General features: G+C 34.6%; 1 protein-coding gene across 1 annotated transcript; it reads left to right on the top strand.

Annotated features, from left to right (window-relative positions):
- The first annotated feature begins 7,869 nt into the window (after window positions 1-7,869).
- On the top strand, window positions 7,870-9,701 carry LOC137388738 (gastrula zinc finger protein XlCGF57.1-like). Its single transcript, XM_068075195.1, has one exon. It carries the CDS (start codon window positions 8,137-8,139, stop codon window positions 9,193-9,195), a length of 1,059 nt encoding a protein of 352 aa, XP_067931296.1. The 5' UTR covers window positions 7,870-8,136; the 3' UTR covers window positions 9,196-9,701.
- Window positions 9,702-20,335: the final 10,634 nt, after the last annotated feature.

Below are 20,335 nucleotides of genomic sequence, written 5' to 3'. Positions count from 1 at the left end.
TGCTATTAGGTTTGCTTTTAAGTTTGTCTTTTAAGACTTGAATAAAATCTGAATTTATCAAAGTCAACTGTTGTAATGAAGGATAACTTATCTCTCTCTCCCTGGAAAATGCTAGCGTTAGCTGCTATTGTATGTATTTAATTTTACATTTTAATTAATTGCATTTCCTCGCATTATTTTTTATTTGTTGCTTTTTGAAAGCATGTGGTAAGTTAGGATAATAACCAACATGTTCTTTATGTTACATTATCTTGTTTTGAGTGTTTTATTTGCATTTCTTTAGAGTATATGGAAACTAATCAATATATATTTAATTGTTCTATATATAAATAAATTGCACCAACATGCGAGTAAATTGACATACGAGCTCAGTCTCTGGACGCATTAAGCTCGTAAGTCGAAGTATGACTGTAATGCATTCCTCTGGGGAAGTTTGATAATAAACGCTTTAGGAATGTGAAGCTGGCAAGAATAGTGGGCAATGCTCCAATTGAGTCTTTGCTTCAATAAGTTCAAACGAGATTAGGAAATTATGAAAAGGACGCTTGACCGTCACTACAGTGTTTGAATTATGTAGATTGTACATCAACATGGTAACTTTTAAAACAATTTCTATGTAATTCATACTTTCTAAAAATCTCAAATGGTATTACAGAGTAGCGACTATACACTTTTGGTCTGCTGATGCATAATAGTCAAGGATTTCGATTGTCACTACTATGTATGGTGTCCGCAGCCTTTATAAGACTTAATAAACATGAGCTCAATAAGTCATTTTGTATTTCAAAAGCCTAAATGTTTGGCAGTTTCTAACGTATATTGGGTAGCTTACTTATGGATCCAATCGAAGTGAGTAGGGCTACTCTTTATGCTGCTTCTGAGCCACTAATGTCGCTGTAGGTTTATTTAGGTCTGAATAGGAAATACAACTTGGAAATACCAAGTTGTATTACCTATTTTCTGAGCGGCACTTGTTATTTTTGGTAGTATTTTCTTTTAACTCATAATAGTAGCCCATTAGGCGGTTCCTTCTGCTTCAAAACATTGTTACAAACCCAGCCTATAGGCACTGAAGCACTATAGCATTTACTTGTAAAACATGACTTTTCGCATTTTATATACAGCTTAGCTAGCATAGCAAGGCATTCTTTGGTATTGGAACATTAAATGTACAGTAATGTACTGTAACTTCCAGTATAGAAGTTTTTGGTAGACAATTTATCTTTGCAAAAAAATGACTCCATTACAAAATTCAATTGACATTGATCAATGCAGCAGCATTGAAGTCATTTCATGTTCAATGTATGAATATTTCTTTTTTGCTCTGGTTATTTAATGAAACACTGATTGCAGATTCTCTTGTTTAAAAGGTTACATTAATATTGTCCAATCAAGTAGTGCTTGAGGAGAGATTGCGGTCGCAATATAATTTTTTCGGAAAATAAAATCTCATTCCTCGAAGGTTGACTTGCAACAACATTTACATTACAGATATTTGGTATCAAAAGGTTCACCATATCCTACTTTGCTGCGTTGTAGGTGCAAAATATGTGGAAATGTGATTACAAGCTCTTAAAAGCTAAAAATTGAACAGTTGAAAAAAGATAGTCGTAGGATGGAATCCCTTATTTTGATGACGTATTCAACTCGACGTGGTTATGTTTGGACACACTGTTTTTGAATTTAAAGACCAATAAAAGGTTCAATATAACATAACACTTCTAGTAGCACTAGTTTATGACAAACACTTCAGGGTCTACCGGAAAGCCGAAATTATAGATGCTCGCTACTTTTCAGTTTCGTTTCGGCTTGGTCTAATCATCTACTCATGATCTGATCATTTGACTCATATTTCCTGCCAAATGGCGCGAACAATTTCTGCAGCATTTTTTGACCATCACAGGTTACCAACAGGCTCGTCATGTTTATAAGAGGACTAGCTGTACTATCCGGCATTGCCCGGGTAATAAAAAGTCTTTGCACAGAAAATTGGTTTGTATTTAGCATATGAAAACATTTGCCATTCTAATTTTCAAACTACATATCATGAGAAAAGCATTTTGTGTAATTGAAATAAATTAGGAGGAAACACAAAAACAGCTGTAAAAGTTTTCAAACTGTGTCAAACAACTTTTACACTTCGTATCATTATGCAAATGTTTCGCGCGAGTCAAATTATTTAAAAAAAATAAATCGACTGTTAATAGCTTTAGAGGTAAATATGAAGTAATTAGCAAGTAATAGCTAAATTAAATTGGTTTGGCTACGATTAAATTAGATGATGATTTGGTAATGATACAATAAATACGAACTGAGAAATAAAATTCCTGAATATGTACATGTAGAATTAATAATGACAACTCATGCATAGAAGTGTATGTATAAAAAAGTTCATGTTCCAGCAGAAGCTATCTATCAAAACTTTTAATAAGACTATACAGAGACAATATAACTGTCCGCGTGAGAAGATTTGGGCTTGACCCCCAGATATAGTAATTGAACCTCACACAATATATTTCTTAACAGGGACATCGTAATGCCTGGCCCCATTGGTACAATGTACTGTGTGTGCTATAGTCGGAATGACAGACAGATCCACATACTTTGAGAAATATATAGATAAAATTGGATTTTTTGCAAACCTTTAGAAGGGTCGTTAGCAAAAATATTTTGCGGATAGCGGTATTATTCTAAAGCGGATATGTATAAAGCGGATTCTATTTGGCGCAGATTCTAAAGCGATAACGGTAGCCGTTGGGCAAAATATTGTTCGAGTTAACGAAGTTAAGGTCGAGTTATATAAAGCAATTTATCATTTCGTGGTAACGGACCAAACAAATCCTTTCGAGTTAACCATGTGTTTAAGCTATCTGAGTGCGAGTTATCCGAGTTTCACTGTATATATAGCCTATGTATATATATGGATATATATATACATGTAAGTTATATATATATGTATGTACATACATATGTATGTACGTGTGTACATGTGTTTGTATGTAGGTATATATGTATGTATATACATACCTACATATGTATGTATGCGTGTATGTATGTACATACGTGTGTACTTACATATGTACGTATTTGTGCATGTACATACGTACCTATGTACGTACATATGTACATATGTATGTATGCACATATGCTTGTATGTATGTACATAAATATTTATGTGTGTATAAAGGTATGTATGTACGTATGTATGTACGTACATACATGTATGTATGTACGTACATACATGTATGTATGTACGTACATACATGTATGTATGTACGTACATACATGTATGTATGTACGTATGTATGTATGACAAAGACTTGTCCAAATACTTTTTTTATCTAGACATAACCACATACTTTGAGAAATACCAGAAGCCTTACCAGACGAAAAATACATGCCCATAAGTGAAGAACAATACTTAATCATATAGCCAACAAGACTATTGCAATCAGTATAAATCTGTAATAGGCATTGAAACTGATACGGTATGAATTATACAGAAACAAACACAGTAAACTGAGATAGCACAGTAAACATAAAGAACAGAACAGTACACAAAAATAAACCAACGCCTTCGTTTAAAAGTTAGAATGGTAAATGTTGTGTATGTTGATTAAAAGTAAACTCTCTGCACATAATATTTTTATTACACGTCCAACGCCAGGCATTTACCTAGCACATACATATATACATACATCCATACGTCTGTACATACATTTACAGTCAACTATGAATAACTCACCCTCAGACAGCTCGAACTCATGGTCAACTCAATCAGATTTGTCTGGTTCGTTCCCACGCAATGATAAACCGCTTTAGATAACTCGAACTTAACGTAATTAACTCGGACCGCTCGAATCAGTAGTTATCATTTTAGAATATCACTTTATTTAGAGCCATAGAGATAAACATCAACTTTTAGTAGTTCGTATGCATCATTATTACCACCATCGGCAAAGTACTTTCATTAACGACTTTTCTCAAAGTTTGAAAAAGGTCACATTTTACCAAACACCCGCTTTGCGATAGCCCATCAAAAACAAGGGAAAGCATGAAAACCTTCGGATAAACTTGAAGTGAAATAGGCAATTTTGATCTGGGTTAAAGTGCTCAGAAGAAAACAATGTATTTTTTCTGACCGTTTTAACCATTATCAAGTTTTGCCAGTTCTGTTCTGAAAACTTCTTGGCAGTCACATCACCTAAAATAACAAACAAATCTCAAGTAGTAGAAAAATATCTATACTTTCTGATAGAAAATTTTAAAACTCTACATGAGAGGCTCTTGAACTTGCAACAATCAATCTATGCTTTTGATTTATATATAGTTTGTATATGTACTGGTTAATACGTGCACTTGTGACAGTGCTCTTATAACTTGAACGCTCTGATAACTCGAACGCTTTCGCTCTGTCTTGTGAAGTTTGAGTTATCCAAGTTGAACTGTTGTATATGCATACATATATATATATATATATATATATATATATATATATATATATATATATATATATATATATATATATAACCCGTTTATGGAAACAGATTCACGTGCAGCATAAGGTTTATTGAGATTTGTCTTTCATACTGTAAAACAACTCCAAATATGCAGTTTACTGAAATTTTTTGCTTTGATCAGAATATGCATACACATGTGCAGTCATATATGTCAATCCTGTCGGGGCGAACAATGGAAATCTGCAATGTTTTACAGCTAGTCTTCAATTCATCAGTCTCAAACCACTCAAATCGGAGTTGCCATATTTGTGTACAGAGAGCTGATAATGAAATTTACATTGCTAGGCAAACCGAAGTTCTTCAAACTGGCAGTATTGAAAAATTTTGTATCCTTTTTTTTAGAAATTAGACAAAATATTTTGCTATCACCAGTATTTATTGAATGGAGACTTCTACATGCTTAAAACACTAATCATGGCTCACCAGTTCTTCATCTATAGCCTGTGTTTTGACATGGTATATACGAAAGGTAATGAGGTTGTGTCGATAAAATTTATATGTATAACAGCACAGACAGTATGGTGTCAAGGCAGATACAGCATTAGCACCATACAATGATACAACATAAAGCCAACAGGATAGCCTTTTTGTGAGATACAATAAGGAAAACGAATGCATGAAAAAATATATATACTGAAAAACATGTTAGAATATGCTTCATGTGGATAATATGTAGATATAGCAGAACATGAAGAACATAGCATGACATAACAATAACACAATGTTAGTTCAACGCAACACTTGCGGCTAGACAATATTTTTAGTTTTTCTGTTGGGTGTATGAACAAACAGTTTTCGGCTTCTGCCTACTTTTTAGCAGGTGACGTACAGCTGGTCATGGCTAAAACATGGCAACAGTAAGTCGATACCAGCTGCTCTCTTTCTTCTCACCATCGCTCATCGCAACCCTTGGAGTACCTGTGCAAGTTCTGTAGCAGGAAGTTAAAGTAGGCCTCCTCGTAGCTGGAAAAAAATTAGTAACTCAGCTGCTGAAGGAAATGAACATGTCCAACTATCACGAACAGTAGCAAATCCAACGTTATTAAGTAGATGAGGTGTGGCAATTCATACACAATACACTAGAACATTGAATGAGAAGTGCTTATCTTTTTGAAGTAGAAATTTAGTAGGTAAAACGCATTAGCAGTACCTGTGCAAGTTATGTAGTAGCTGTAGTTCTGTATTACTCATAGCTGGAAAAAAGTAAGAGTAACTCGGCTGCGGAAAGAAATGAACATATTTACTATCACAAACTGTGACAAATCCAATGTTTTCAACCCTTTCACCAAAGTAGACTCATTTATGCGGTTTCTATGGTTGACGGCCGTAAACACATTTTTGTGATTTGCCCAGCAATTGCTAGTAACTGAATTTTATTATTCGTTGATAACATAACCAACGATATTTAGAGCATAGTGAGTGAGATAGTGCTGTCCTAAAAGTTCTCTATGAAAGTAGCCTAAATTGTAATTTTTTAATCTTTGTTTGGGAATTTTAACTTGAAACCGAACAGTGTTTGTGTAAGTTCTGTAAACGCCTCCAAGTTAAAAAAACAAATAACTACTTATGTTGATGACATTATAGCCGATTCAGATTTTTATGATTGCACAGATAATTAAAATAGCAATAGCAGCGCTGACTCCGACGGTGGTGAAAATAATGGTTTTGTAAGAATAAGGAACATTGTGGAGGATCGTTTTAGCTTCGTAACTTCACATCACTTTATCAATGCACAAAGTATAGATACAATGAATTTTGTGCATAGCAGTGTTTGTTAACATGTTGACAAAGTGAAATATATAACCAAAGCAAACGTTCTAGATGGAGTTTGAAATTGAAAAAATATTGTATACATGTCATGAAGCAATAGGCCTGGCAGTAGGCTGCTAGCTAAATTTGTACATGGACGCAAGTGAAAGGGTTATGTAGTGGAGGTGAGGCAATTCATAGACAATACACCATTGAATAAGATGTACTTACCTTTTTGATGTAGATATTTAGTAGGTGAGAACAGCGTTTTTTCCAATGGCCACAAGAACCAAACGCTCACGTGACCTTCTTGGTACATGTCGACACTAAATGTTAATTACATGTAAATTAATCTCATTAATTTATTTTATTCAATGAGGAGTACATTTGTATTGCTGTATAGGCACCTTTATATAGGCTGCAGAACTCAAGACGGTGCTTTTTAACATGGCAGCAACTTTGCTGTTTAAAACGGAACAGTGCACTGTAAAGAGGCGCACTAACCGGAGATTTCGGATAATGCACCCTATCGGTGAAAGAAAAACCACAGAATCGCGGCATCCTTATATAAGCCGCTGGGCTCAAATCATCGGAAAAAAATAGCGGTTAATAGTTCGAAAGTGCGATATTTACTATTCATATTAATTCAGTTCGCTTCGTACGTCCGAATTTCTTGCGACGAAAAAAGGAAAGACCAGTCTATAAGGTGGACCAACGCACGCGCACACACACACACAGATATATGGACAAATATTTTGCAGTTTATATAGTAGATAGTGTGTATGCCCTTGAGCTAAGGTTAAAAAATTAAACTGATTTTCAGGCTAGGTTTTGAGATGTATATCATTGCTCAAAGTGACAGCATTACCATGATAATTAATTAGATGCACGAGGACAATAGTCATGGTTTTATTGAATGCATGAAGTATTTTTATGAAATATTTTGACAAATGAGGTTGCATGAAAGTTTAAACAGAAGAACTTCATGTTCAATTACATCAAATTTGAGTGATGTTGTGAGAGATTCCAACCTACGTCCGTTTCGTGATGGCTGCGGTCAACTGTTCATTTTTGAGCTTTTAAGAGCTTTTAATCACATTTCCACATCTTTTGAACCTACAACACAGCAGAGTAAGAGATGGTGAACCTTTTGATATTAAAGAACTGTAATGTAAATTTTGTTGCGAGTCAACCATTAAATCAATTCATTGGTAAACATGCATGTGACTCAGCTGACCTTGTTTTTATGGTTTTTGATTGGTTGAGCTCATAATGTACATATTTACATCGTATAACAGCCTTCTGTTGCATTGACAAGTTTTGTAAGCAAATAGTTTGTATTTTGTTACAAAGAGTACAAAGGTTTTTATAATGCAACTTATATTACTTTTAATTAAACTCCCTACCCAAATAAGGCTTCATTGCTGTTCTACTTATCACTCTGCTTCTCTAAATTTGGTCAAATGGTAATTCATTCAATTTGAATATTAGGCAGAATTTCTTCAAGAATGTATTCTTTCAATATTGTCCTATTATTGCAGAATATCTGGATGGTAAAAACTGTGCAAGAGATATAACAGCAACTTTCAAATGTAAAGAAAGTGACTTCATACATACCGTCAATCATCAATTGATTAATAACTGTACGTCTCACCCATTTAGTACTGAGAAACCCTGTTCATGTACTCAGTGTGACTATAGGTCTGCATGGAGTGGCGATCTACAAAGACATTTGCAAACTCATACAGGAGAGATACTCTATGTACGTACTCAGTGTGACTATAGGTCTGCGCATAGTGGTAGTCTACAAACACATATAAAAACTCATACAAGGGATAAACCCTGTGGATGTACTCAGTGTGACTATATGTCTGCAAAAGAGGGTAATCTACAGAGACATGTTAAAACTCATACAGGGGAGAAACCTTATGCATGTGCTCAGTGTGACTATAGGTCTGCACATAGTGGTAATCTACAGACACATATGAAAACTCATACAAGGAAGAAACCCTATGCATGTACTCAGTGTGACTATAGGCCTGCACAGAGGGGTAGTCTACAGACACATATGAAAACTCATACAGAAGAGAAACCCTATGCATGTACTCAGTGTGACTATAGGTCTGCACATAGTGGTAATCTACAGACACATATGAAAACTCATACAGGGGAAAAACCCTACGCATGTAGTCAGTGTGACTATAGGTTTGCAGATAGTAGTAATCTCCAGAGACATATGAAAACTCACACAGGAGAAAAACCCTATGCATGTATTCAGTGTGACTATAGGTGTGTGCAGAGTGGTAGTCTACAGACACATATGAAAACTCATACAGGGGAGAAACCCTATGCATGTACTCAGTGTGGCTATAGGTCTGCACAGAGTGGTAATCTACAGACACATATTAAAACTCATACAAAGGAGAAACCCAATGCATGTACTCAGTGTGACTATAGGTCCGCAAATAAGAGTGATCTACAGAGACATGTGAAAACTCATACAGGGGAGAAACCCTATGCATGTACTCAGTGTGACTATAGGTCTGCACAGAGTGGTAATCTACAGACACATATGAAAACTCATACAGGGGAGAAACCATATGCATGTATTCAGTGTGACTATAGGTGTGTGCAAGGAATTAGTCTACAAATACACATGAAGACTCATACAGGGGAAAAACCCTATGCATGTACTCAGTGTGACTATAGGTGTGTGCAGAGTTGTAATCTACAAATACATATGAAAACTCATACAGGGGAGAAACCTTATGCATGTACTCAGTGTGACTATAGGTCCGCAAATAAGGGTGATCTACAGAGACATGTTAAAACTCATACAGGGGAGAAACCCTATGCATGTACTCAGTGTGACTATAGGTCTGCACATAAGGGTAATCTGCAGAAACATATGAAAACTCATGCATGAGAGAAACCTTATGCAGGTGTGCAGTGTGACTATAGGTCTGCACATAGTGGTAATCTGCAGACACATGAAAACTCATACAGGGAAGAAACATGATACTAATCCAGTATTGGACAGCCTATGAATTAGCAATAATATTGAAACTCTTTTATAAAAGTAGCCTTTCTTCTGTGCATAGCTTGCCTGTTGGCTTGTAGCTTATATTTTTTCTGTAGACTTGATATCTCAGCTCGTTGCACTTGTTATGATTTACTGTGAAATATTTCCTCTTATTTCTTACATCAATTTTTAAATTTATTTGGACTTTTATTCTTACATTTTGTGTGATAAGTTATGTATGTTGCATGTCTAATTTGTTCTTCCTATGCACTTCTTGGGAGCCTAAAGCTGGAACTCACAATTTTTACATTTATAAATTTAATTTGCTAGCTCAATGTTTTAACGTTTAGAGATATGTTTTGCTTCCTAACTTTCATTCCAATTTGTTGAACATTAATAAATTTGATTGCATGCACAGCTCAATAACCACAACTTTTATCCTGCACACCTAGGTTGATAGAATGTAAAAATCTAATGATAAAGCTTACTGATTAAATTAGTTCTCATTCTTGCATTAAACTCATTTACACTGCCATGTATAGTAGAGTAGAGTATTAATTGCTTGAAAATCAGTAACTATACTATAACTAGTATATAAACTGTCATGTACAGTGCACCCTCGAGATACAATGTTGATCCCTTCCAAGGCTGGCATCGCATGGTGAAAAAATTGTATGTCCGGGTATAGAAACCATGGTAATTATACAATGAAAAAAAGCTAAAAATCGTCCAAAAATTTATAAAAATGCTGTACATATTGAAAATTAGCAACAAAATAGTATGTTAACTTTAGTAACTATAGTTACCTACAGTGGCTGCATTGTATTAAGTTCACCTAGTGATTATAATCTGCAATACTGTAAAATGCAAAATTCTAATCTGTGCACCAAATGCAGATCGTTTATTACGAAGTTCGTACTTTCAAAAGGTACGCATAACATAAACTTTGAGTTTACTTCAAATAAGCTTAGCTTGCCAAACTCACCCTTAAAACTAAGTTTTAGTATGTATTTTGAACTATTTTAATAAATTTCAACTTTTTATCACAAAATTTTATCCTTCATATGTTTCTGTCTTCACTTTCATTATAAAATTTAGCGTGTCTGGTTGAAACCTTTTTCAAAGAGAATTCGGCCAGAAAGGCCGATTGATGTAGTTATCAAAAGCGGCCTCTCACACACCTGACCATTTAATGGCTACCGACAAGAAAAATGAAATTTAATTTACTATTATACAGGACGTACATACCTTTGGAGTAACATGACTATAGCTGGTACATGCAGCAAATAAAGCAGAGAGGAGGTAAAACATATCAATGCTAATTATGTTGCTGTACACCTGAAGATTAATTTAATACGTAATGAAATGGAATTTTTAGCAGGCTAAAGAAAGTTGACTGGAAAAAATGCTGGTGCAATGCAGAAAACTGCTAGCTAGCTAACGCTTGTAGAATCCAGAGAAGGTGCTCCAGTAGTTTTTCTTCTATGAAATGTGCACAAGAATCAATGTAACCATACGTACAAAGTTTGTACGTATTTATACCCTAGAGGACAGAGCTTTAACAAGTTTTGGAAAGTGATGTGAATGCGTCAACTATCTTGAGTAGCTAGTTACATGAGTGACATACATACGATGAATTGTATTCACGTAGGAGATAACAAGCCCACCTCCAAAGACATGGTTAAACAAGAAAATAAAACATAAAATCAAAAGGAAACAAATAAAATATAAAAAACATGCCACACAAGAGATAAATAATATATATTATACATGCATTGTTTTAATGTACCAGTCCACGTCAGTAAATTAAACGCTTGAAATATATCTGCCAAGCTGGAGTTTTCTGTATCTACTTCCTCGCCCTTACTATATGGTTGCTCATTTTGAATGCTGATCACGTGCATGGCCTTCTAACTCCTTCAAATCTTCAGTCGTAAGCTCTTTCTTGTGCTTGCTTAAATGGAGTTCTTGTTTTAATAATAATTGCAAATGCTGATTTGTTGTGATCATATTCCTTGACAATGTTAATAATACGGGTGCCTTCTTCTTATTTACGACATCCAACTTTGTTGACATAGAAATAATTTTCCTTCATCTTTTAACGTTTTGTATCAGTCTCAGATTCCATAGCTAACGAATTAAATGTAGTTACTTGTAGTTATATGCGTATGCTGACTAAACATTTATAGTAAAATATATTATAATGCTACAAATGAATATTTGCTCTCGCTTGTGTATTGTACACAAAAATTTCCACGGGAATGCTGACGTGAGAGAAGTCGATCATCGTGTCTCTTCTAAACTTTCTGAAGATGTTTTCGGCGAACTATGTTTCGGTGTCTTTTTATTTCGACATGCGTTATGAGCACACTGACCACCAAATTTTAACTTGTACAAAATTTTTCTCAAAATCGTATGGTGAAATAAAATTGGTATTGCCAGGTGAAGATCTCACAATTTTCGACTTCGTAAGGTGAAAAAATCGTATATCAAAGTAATCGTATCTCGAGGGTACACTCTACACTGTCGAGGTGCATAGCTCTAAATTCAGTCAGAGTAAATATCCATATTGATGTGCTAAACATGACCATTTCTTAATGCTTTCTACTGATGTTTTCACGCTATACATGTGCAGATATGAACTATTTATTTTGGGTACAAATGTTCATATATATTTATATATGAACTACTTGTAGTGCGCTTCACTTAGGCTATTCACTCAATTTACTGTATTTTGATGTGCATAAAAATGATAAGTTTAGATGAATAAGTTTAATTATTGATGTGTGCAACTTTTCATCAATCATATTTTATTGATACAAGCATTGAGCCCACCAGGTTGTTTGGTGCCAACGTCTAGCACTTGATGTAGTGAGTAAATTTCCAAGTTATTAGCTACTGTTATTGGACCTGTGGGTGTATTGTAAGGTTTTCTGACAAGATATTCTTTCATATTGGGACCCTATACTCACAATTTTCTATTGTTTGTTGAGGTTTTTCATTGGACATAATGTAGAGGTTTCGAGCAGATTGATTAACCTTTTTTTATTGTATCAAGTTTCATGTATTAGCCAACTACAGCATCTTTTATAGTTTGTCTCAGAGTCTTAGCTAATAAAAGTTCACAACTTTTAGCCAAACATAATCTATGGAGTTCCGCTTGTGGCTACTGGGATATTACAAATTGGATAATTGTAATTGGATTTTACAAATTGCAGATGGATTTTCTGTTGCCTTATCTGTTGAGAGTGGATGGAATTGTTTGTGTCTTGGCATGTCAACTACCATATTTCCATATCTATTATTGGTGCTTCTTAAATCATGAGCTATCTTCAGTTGAGTGACTATTATTAGCTCGCAATTGTAATATCAGGTAAACAACAAGACAACCCACAGTTTTAGAAACACTTGGATGCTAAGCTAGCATGCAATTTATTTTGACATTTATTTTATTTACTAAAATAGCAAAATCATAGTTGGTTGGATATTGTTGTCACCTTTTTGGTTGACAGCTTTTGTGTCACAAACTACTAGACTGTTCTACGTTCAGCCTTGTAATCTCAGGTCTTTCAAGCCATCAAATATATTTAACATTTACCATTCTAACTGTTAAATCAAGGTATTTGTTTATTTCTGTGAACTGCACTATTTATGTTTACTGTGTTTATATCTGTGTAATTCATACCATATCGGTTGCAGTGCCTATTACAGATTTATACTGATTGCAATAGTTTTGTTGGCTAAATGAGTTTATGTATTTTTCTTCACTTATTCGGGCATGCATTTTTCTTCTGGTAAGGCTTTGCGGATTTTTCTTCTAATATGGCTTTACAAATGAAGCGAGCTGCAATGTTTAATATGGAGCCATAAAAGATAGGCATGTAATCTAAGTATGTGCCAAATTTATTCCATGGTATAGCAAATATGACAGTGTTGTGGATTGGATAAATGGATGCGCGCAGGACTGGAGGATGTAAGTTCAAATCTAGGTCGAAGAAGATTTCTCACTCTTAAAACTCGATGTTACGTCTTGTATGGACTGCCAATTGAGAACGACTGATGCTTAGAATGTGTGTATCTGTTTATTCTGTTGACCGTAAAACTGCAAATTAAATCTACATAATAAGTGCAGCTATACAGTAAGTACATCCTATAAGTACATATTATAAACTAATATGTACTAAGTCCTTATTATAAACTAGAAATTCCACTGTCATACAGCCCACGCCCAAAGTGATATTGGAAAAAAGAATGGGTACTGATGTTTGGGAAATGCAATATTAGCAGTCAAATGGCATTGCAGTGCAATAGGATAACTAGAAATTTCCCTGTCATACAGTCAACGACCTGATAATGGAATAAGTGATAATGGTAAAAAGAAAGGGTACTGATGATTGAGAAATGCAATATTAGCAGTCAAATGGCACTGCAGTGCAATGAAATAACTAGAAATTCCTCTGTCATACAGTCAACGACCTGATAATAGAATAGGTGATAACGGAAAAAAGACATGGCCGTGCTGGTTGTTGAAAAAGTAGTTGTCAGCAGGAGTTGGCAGAGTATAGTGTGAATGAAAGTTGTTCGAGATGACATGAAAAGAATTTGAGGGAGCAGGAGTTCAAAAAGGAGCAACTAACAATTTCAACAAATATAGATAACTATATTTGTTGAATATAGTTATCACCAACGAGGTAGGTTAATTACAGAAACCTTCGACAATTAAACAATTTCATAGACTAGTAAAATGTGCACGTTTTTCTTGTGAAGTTTGGACGACTTAAAGATGTGGTTGCGTCAAATTTGAGTTTATCTTAAAAGAAAGCATTTGTTTTTTCTCTATCAGTTGATATGTTGTTTGTGGTGCAAGGCGATTTCATTGCCAAGATATTTTAAGATTAAAATCGAAAAAATCTGATCGTTGTAAAAACGCTCAAGCCAAAAAGACATGCCCAGATTTGCCCAAAATGATGTCATGCGAGATATATCTCTCAATATATCTCGTATTCACATCGGCTATTTGCGATAAAAGTTTAGTCCTACGCGGCTCTATTGGCATATATTTTATTTTGTATTTGCTCATGTTGGCTAGAATAAAATTTTAAATCTCGCTACAGATACATTATTATGAATGTTTCAAAGGCCTCAAATAACAAAAATTGAAAACTTGTCTCACTCACTTTATCCAAATGCTGTGTAAACATTTGAGTACCGACTACCAATTCTGCCGGTCTACGGTAATTCTGTCAAGCAAACTATGTAAAATAAGGTATTTGTATCGGCACAGTTCCCCCGCTATCCAAACTAACGATATACAGCCTCCCAAAAGCCCCGCCTACATTATGCCTGTTGCCTATCCTTAGGGCGAGGCTGTATATTATTGCCCACACCAAAAACTAGTTTCTGACTACCGTAAGTAAAATAAGCAAGCTGCATCTTTAAAAAGAATATATATATATATAGGGATAGAGATATAAGGATGCAAAATCTTCTGCAAATTGGATTTGAACTCACATTCTCTAGTTCTGCGGACATCCATATACCATATCCAATTCACTACAATATTCATCAAATCATGTTTTGCATTATCTTCAACAATGTAATATTATTATATAATTTTTACAAGCAAAATAATTTTCATCTCGGCATGAAGCTTTTTTGAAAATATTAAGTCGTGCCCACTCACATAGTTTTAGCTGATACACTAAGACAAATTCATCTACTACAGCAAACTCAAACAAAACATCATGGTTTATGCAGCACACATTCAAGTCTCTCTTTCCCATTTATGGCAGTTTCCACACTGACAAAGCTTCTTCGGCGGGTGGGATCACATAAACATCTTGTAATCAATAAACAAATGCAATAAATATATGTCATTCATAGATATTTCATTCTAACAAGTATCTACTGAAAGCTTTCAAATTGGGAGTTAGATTGCGAGTGTAATTTTAAAAACAGATAAATGTTTAACAAAGGCACAAGTACACCAAGCCAACAGTTCGAAGCTTTGGTTCTGGAAATTAAAGATTTGAATTGATCAATCAATTTTCTTCACTTTCTACAAGTGAGAAGTGAACATCTATAGTCAAATCACAAATCTAATTTACTAGATGAAACTGCCACAGAAAATTAGAAGCAAATGCAGCTAGGTGAACCAATAAAAAATATAAAATGATGATTAGTGATAGCAAAAAGTTATAATTTTATTAAGTAGTATATGTATTAATGAGTACTAAAATATTACCTTTTTTATATTCATCAAGCTAAGCCATTGTGTTGCTAGATGCTATGGATTAAAGAGAAACCTTCAGAAACTCACTGTACATACATATCTCGCACTCGCAGGAAATTACATTTTAGCCTCAAACAGGGAAATATAATATGAATGTAAACTCACCAGGAAAATCTATAGGAGGCACAAAGTAAAAGATAAATTAACATCCATTCTCCGATCTTCCCTGAAGTTGAGATCACAGACAACGTGTTTTACGAGTGATAACATTTATTACGACATATATAAAAAATTTCGCGCTGATGATTGGCTAATGAAGCGACTTTATATTTATCGCTCGTGGTTTCTTTTCAGATGAATCACTAGTGACGTCACAAAAGAAGCACTCGCTGGAACAAAAGCTTTTTAAAAGAGGGCCCCATTCAAACGCATATATCTCTGATCAGGGTTGGTCTACAAAGACAAAAATAGCATCAAAATAGCTTTTTATGGGTTTTAATTTCATTAAATAGAAATTTTTGACGCAACCACATGTTTAATGGTTATACTATCTGTTGCACGGCCTTAATGGAATTTTGTTGGCCGGTCATAATTTTGATTAAAAATGGCTTCTCAAGATTCTATTTTGTAATTAGGCCGAATTAACCTGTATACTTATGTTTCATCCGATCAGGTGGATTATCTTTAGGATAATGTGGTAACCTTTCAAAGACTTGATAACATATTTAAGTAGGTGTAGCAGTTCACGGGTCTGCTATGTACATACATGTACACCCGACAAACTAATTGTAGTTACGTAATTGTACTTCCGTGGTGTAGTGAAGTGTTTGTGGTGACCGTTTGATTTCACTGATGTTGATTTATATATATTCAAACTTCTATCAACGCTGGCTAATAAGTAACATCGTAAATTCTACAATAATAGGTTAAATATGGATAAACAAAAGGAAGTTTAAAACCAGTAGAATAGAGATCGAAAGTTGCAGAATGAATAGTATTTAGAGGCTCAAAATAAAAGATTATAAGAGTAGCTTAAACCCAAAATAAAAGATTAAAGTGGCTTAGAGGAAAAGTGGCTCAAACATAATGAACATAGGGCTCTCTGTCACGTTAGCTTGCTATAGTTTCTGATAATAAAATTCTATGTATTTAACACTTTATATGCGATTTAAAGCTAAGCATAATATGTTCGATTCAGCTTTTAGTGGATGCAGACAGCTACCAACGCAACGATCTTCTCCTTAGTCTAAACGGTAAACAAGTCCTGACCCCCATTGGTCGTGGTCTGAGGCAGTGGGTCTGTCAAACTCATTAGCCAAGTGATCAAACGAGCAAGCGCCAAATACTGAATATAGATTATAAATGGATATACCCAAATTTGTGGTTGATCAGCCGCCTACTATTATTACGGAATTTACTTGACTGATAAACAACACACAATAAATTCATTGCTAAAACTATTTTTAAACTGAATAAATTTATTTAAGCAGAGTAGTATTATAGCAGTGGTAATAATACTAAAAAAAAATACAAGTTAAACAGATTTCAATTTAGCTACACTCCCATCGTTATTTTTCCTTTGCAAAATTCATCAAAAGTTTTAGTTTTATTATAAAGTGGTTATAACGTATTTTATAGCATTTTTATAGCATTACAGGATCTGCATGCTGTGGAAGTTAGATGGAGCTGACGGTCGTCTCACTCATCTTTCTGGAGCAGTACTCACTTTTGAATGGGTATTTCTATGGTGGAGCCTTTCGTGATCATCTTTCCCTTGCTGTCAATGCCTCGGTTGGACATCTTTATCTTCACTTATCTTATTTTGCTATCTGCGCTGGCAATCGTCTCATCAACCATTCCGTAAAGCCACTGATTCCTCGGAGTGTTTTCGTTTGTTAACATAACCATTTCATCGTTCTGGATATTGGGTTTTGGGTTCTCCCACCGTTGTCTTTTTGTGATTCTATTCATGTACCCGGTTTTTCACAATGTCCAAAACTCTTCAGCAAACTGCTAAACTTTTCGCCACATTTTCCTGCTATAAACGTTTGTACTTTCAAAGTTTCCTGGTGGCGAAGTCACCTCTTCCGCTTTCGATGTGATTAGGTGGTTTGGCGTTAGAATTGGCACCTCTGGGTCATCCATGTGATTGACTGCTGTTGGTTGGCTATTAACGATGGCCATCGATTTATAGAAAGCTGTTCGGAGTCTTGCTGTGTCTAGTCTATTGTGGTATCTTCCGACGAGGATTCCATTTAAGACAGCTCTCATGCTACGGATTTAGTGCTCCCATACTCCACCGGCGTGGCTTGCCTGGGGTGCGGTGAACTTGAAAGTTTTTTGTTTGTCCAAGATAAAAGTTCCTAGGGCAGACGTCCTCTTGTTTAGAGACTGTAGCTCTTTTAAAAATTCATTGCTCGCTCCGAGTAAGTTGGTTCCTTGATCGCAGTATATGGTGTTAACTGCTTCTCTGAAGCAGATAAATGGGCGAAGGGCATTAATGAAGGAGTCGGTTGTCATGTCATTTAACAGCTCAATGTGTATGGCTTTTGAGTAAAGGCATGTGATGAGCAGTCCCCATTTTTGATCGTCTTTTTTTTACAATAAACGGTCCGAAGCAATCTATCCCAATATTCAGGAAAGGTGGTGCAGGCTCGACTCTCTCTAACGGTAGAATTGAAATTATTTGCTCCATGGGTTTACCCCGTAATATCTTGCAGGCAATGCAGTTACTCAGAACGGACTTTGTCAGTCTGGTAACACCTATAATCCAATATCCAGCATTTCTCATTGCACTCAGGGTATATGTTCTATTTTGATGATGCAAGCTGTCGTGATAGTGGTGTACGATCAAGGATGCTACGTGGGTGATATTGTATACATTGATATTGATTGATATTGATATTGAAATTAATATTGTAAACCATAACCATTTTATAATGTGTCTTATGGATGTTTTTAATACTTTCATGTAAGAAATATCTCAGTTTTAGTTGATATCCTCTTAATTTTGTTTGAAGAACAAATTTTATGGTTGACAAATTCCTTTGCTTGTTATGTAGAGACTTGTATTATAGCGGGTCACTTGTTTATTCTCTTTACAGTGATTTGCTATACATGAAAAATGATGCGTTTAAATAAAAAAAATTAATGTTTAAATGAATAAATTTAATGTTTAAATGAATAAATTTAATGTTCAAATTGATAAATTTAATTATTGATGTTTGTAAGCCTAAAATAATCATCTTTTATCATGTATCTTCAGTCTAAGCATTGAGTCCATCAGTTCTTTCAGTGCTAATGTCTTATCCATTGAAGTTATTTTAGGCTTTTTCTTTAATTATTGACTTTTAAGCATATCATATGGCTTTATGACAAGATAGGTTTTGATATTGATTGTCTAACACCTCACACTATTCTCCTTCATTTAAAGGCTTTCTTATTTCACCATGGAACCTTAAGGTTTTATGAAAAATGATTTATCTTTATTTTACCCAACCTCATGCAAACTACAAATATTAGCAGATACAAATATTAGCCAAATACAGTATCTGTTTTAATTCGTCTCAGAATCTTAGCTAATAAATTTCCATACGCTTTAATCGAACATATCATATGGAATCCTGTTTGTGGCTATTGTAATTACCGTAATGTTCCAATTGGTTTAAACCGTCAGGTAAATGAAGTCTATTGACCAACTTGACAGTACAAAGTTTGGTGGATCTATTGTTGTTGCTGGTTTACGTCATTCAGCACAACTTCCAGAGTTATCATTGATCCTTCTTCAATCTTGTACCATTTTCAGTACAGTGACTTTTATGGACAGGGCACTCCTAATATCTGGTAAACAACCAGCACACATATTCAGAAACCAATGATTGGCATACCAGCATAAAATTAATTTATATTAAAATATATTTTACATGTATGTGCTAAAACAAGAAATTATGGTTTACTTGTCACATTTTCAATTGACAGTTACTGTGTCGCAATTTGTTAGATTATTCTATTTTCAGCTTTGAATCTCTAGTTCATCAAATCACTATAATTGCAGTAGTTTTTTAACAAAAAATACAGTTATAACTCAACATGCAAGCTTAATGTGTTCCAGGACTGAGCTCGTATGCCAATTTTGTCGTATCTCTAAGCAATATTTTTTGTACAAAATAACTAAATACAAAGTAATCCATTACCGTACTTTAAAAATACCACCTTAAAGGTTGACTTGCAATAACATTCACATTACAGTTTTTTGGTATCAAAAGATTCACCATGTCTTTCTCTGTTGTGTTGTAGGTGCAAAAATGTGGAAATGTGATTACAAGCTTTTAAAAGATCAAAAGTGAAAAGCCGCCACAGATTGGAATCTCTTTATTTATCTGACGTAGTTATTACAGTTTGGTTATCGTCTGGTCACGTGATGTTCTCAGACGCATTGAAAGACCAATAAAAAGCTCAATATAAAACATGTCGTAGCACTAGTTTATGACAATCACTTTGGGTTTTACCAAAGTCCCCGTAATAAATATAGATGCTCACTACTTTACAGTTTTGTTTTGGCATTATTCAATAGTCGAGTCGTAATTTGATCACATGACCCAATACTTTGCAAAAATAATTTTTGCAGCACTTTTCGATTATCACAGGTAACCAACAGGCTCGTCACGGTTATCAGACAATGATATGTACTCCTTCGAACTAAGGTTAAAACGTTTAACAATTTTTTTATGGTAAGTTATATGATATCAGTGCTAAAAGTGACAGCAATATGATGACACTAAAACAGACGCGTAAGAACAATAGACATGGTTT

This window comes from Watersipora subatra, chromosome 2, assembly GCF_963576615.1.
Source record: "Watersipora subatra chromosome 2, tzWatSuba1.1, whole genome shotgun sequence".
NCBI classification, from domain to species: domain Eukaryota; kingdom Metazoa; phylum Bryozoa; class Gymnolaemata; order Cheilostomatida; family Watersiporidae; genus Watersipora; species Watersipora subatra.
The sequence above is the reverse complement of the archived record's forward strand: the minus strand, read 5'-3'. Positions and strand labels throughout refer to the sequence as shown.

Bases quoted from the DNA above. Each gene is read 5' to 3' on its own strand.
- LOC137388738 (XM_068075195.1), top strand. From the start codon at position 8,137: ATGTCTGCAAAAGAGGGTAATCTACAGAGACATGTTAAAACTCATACA.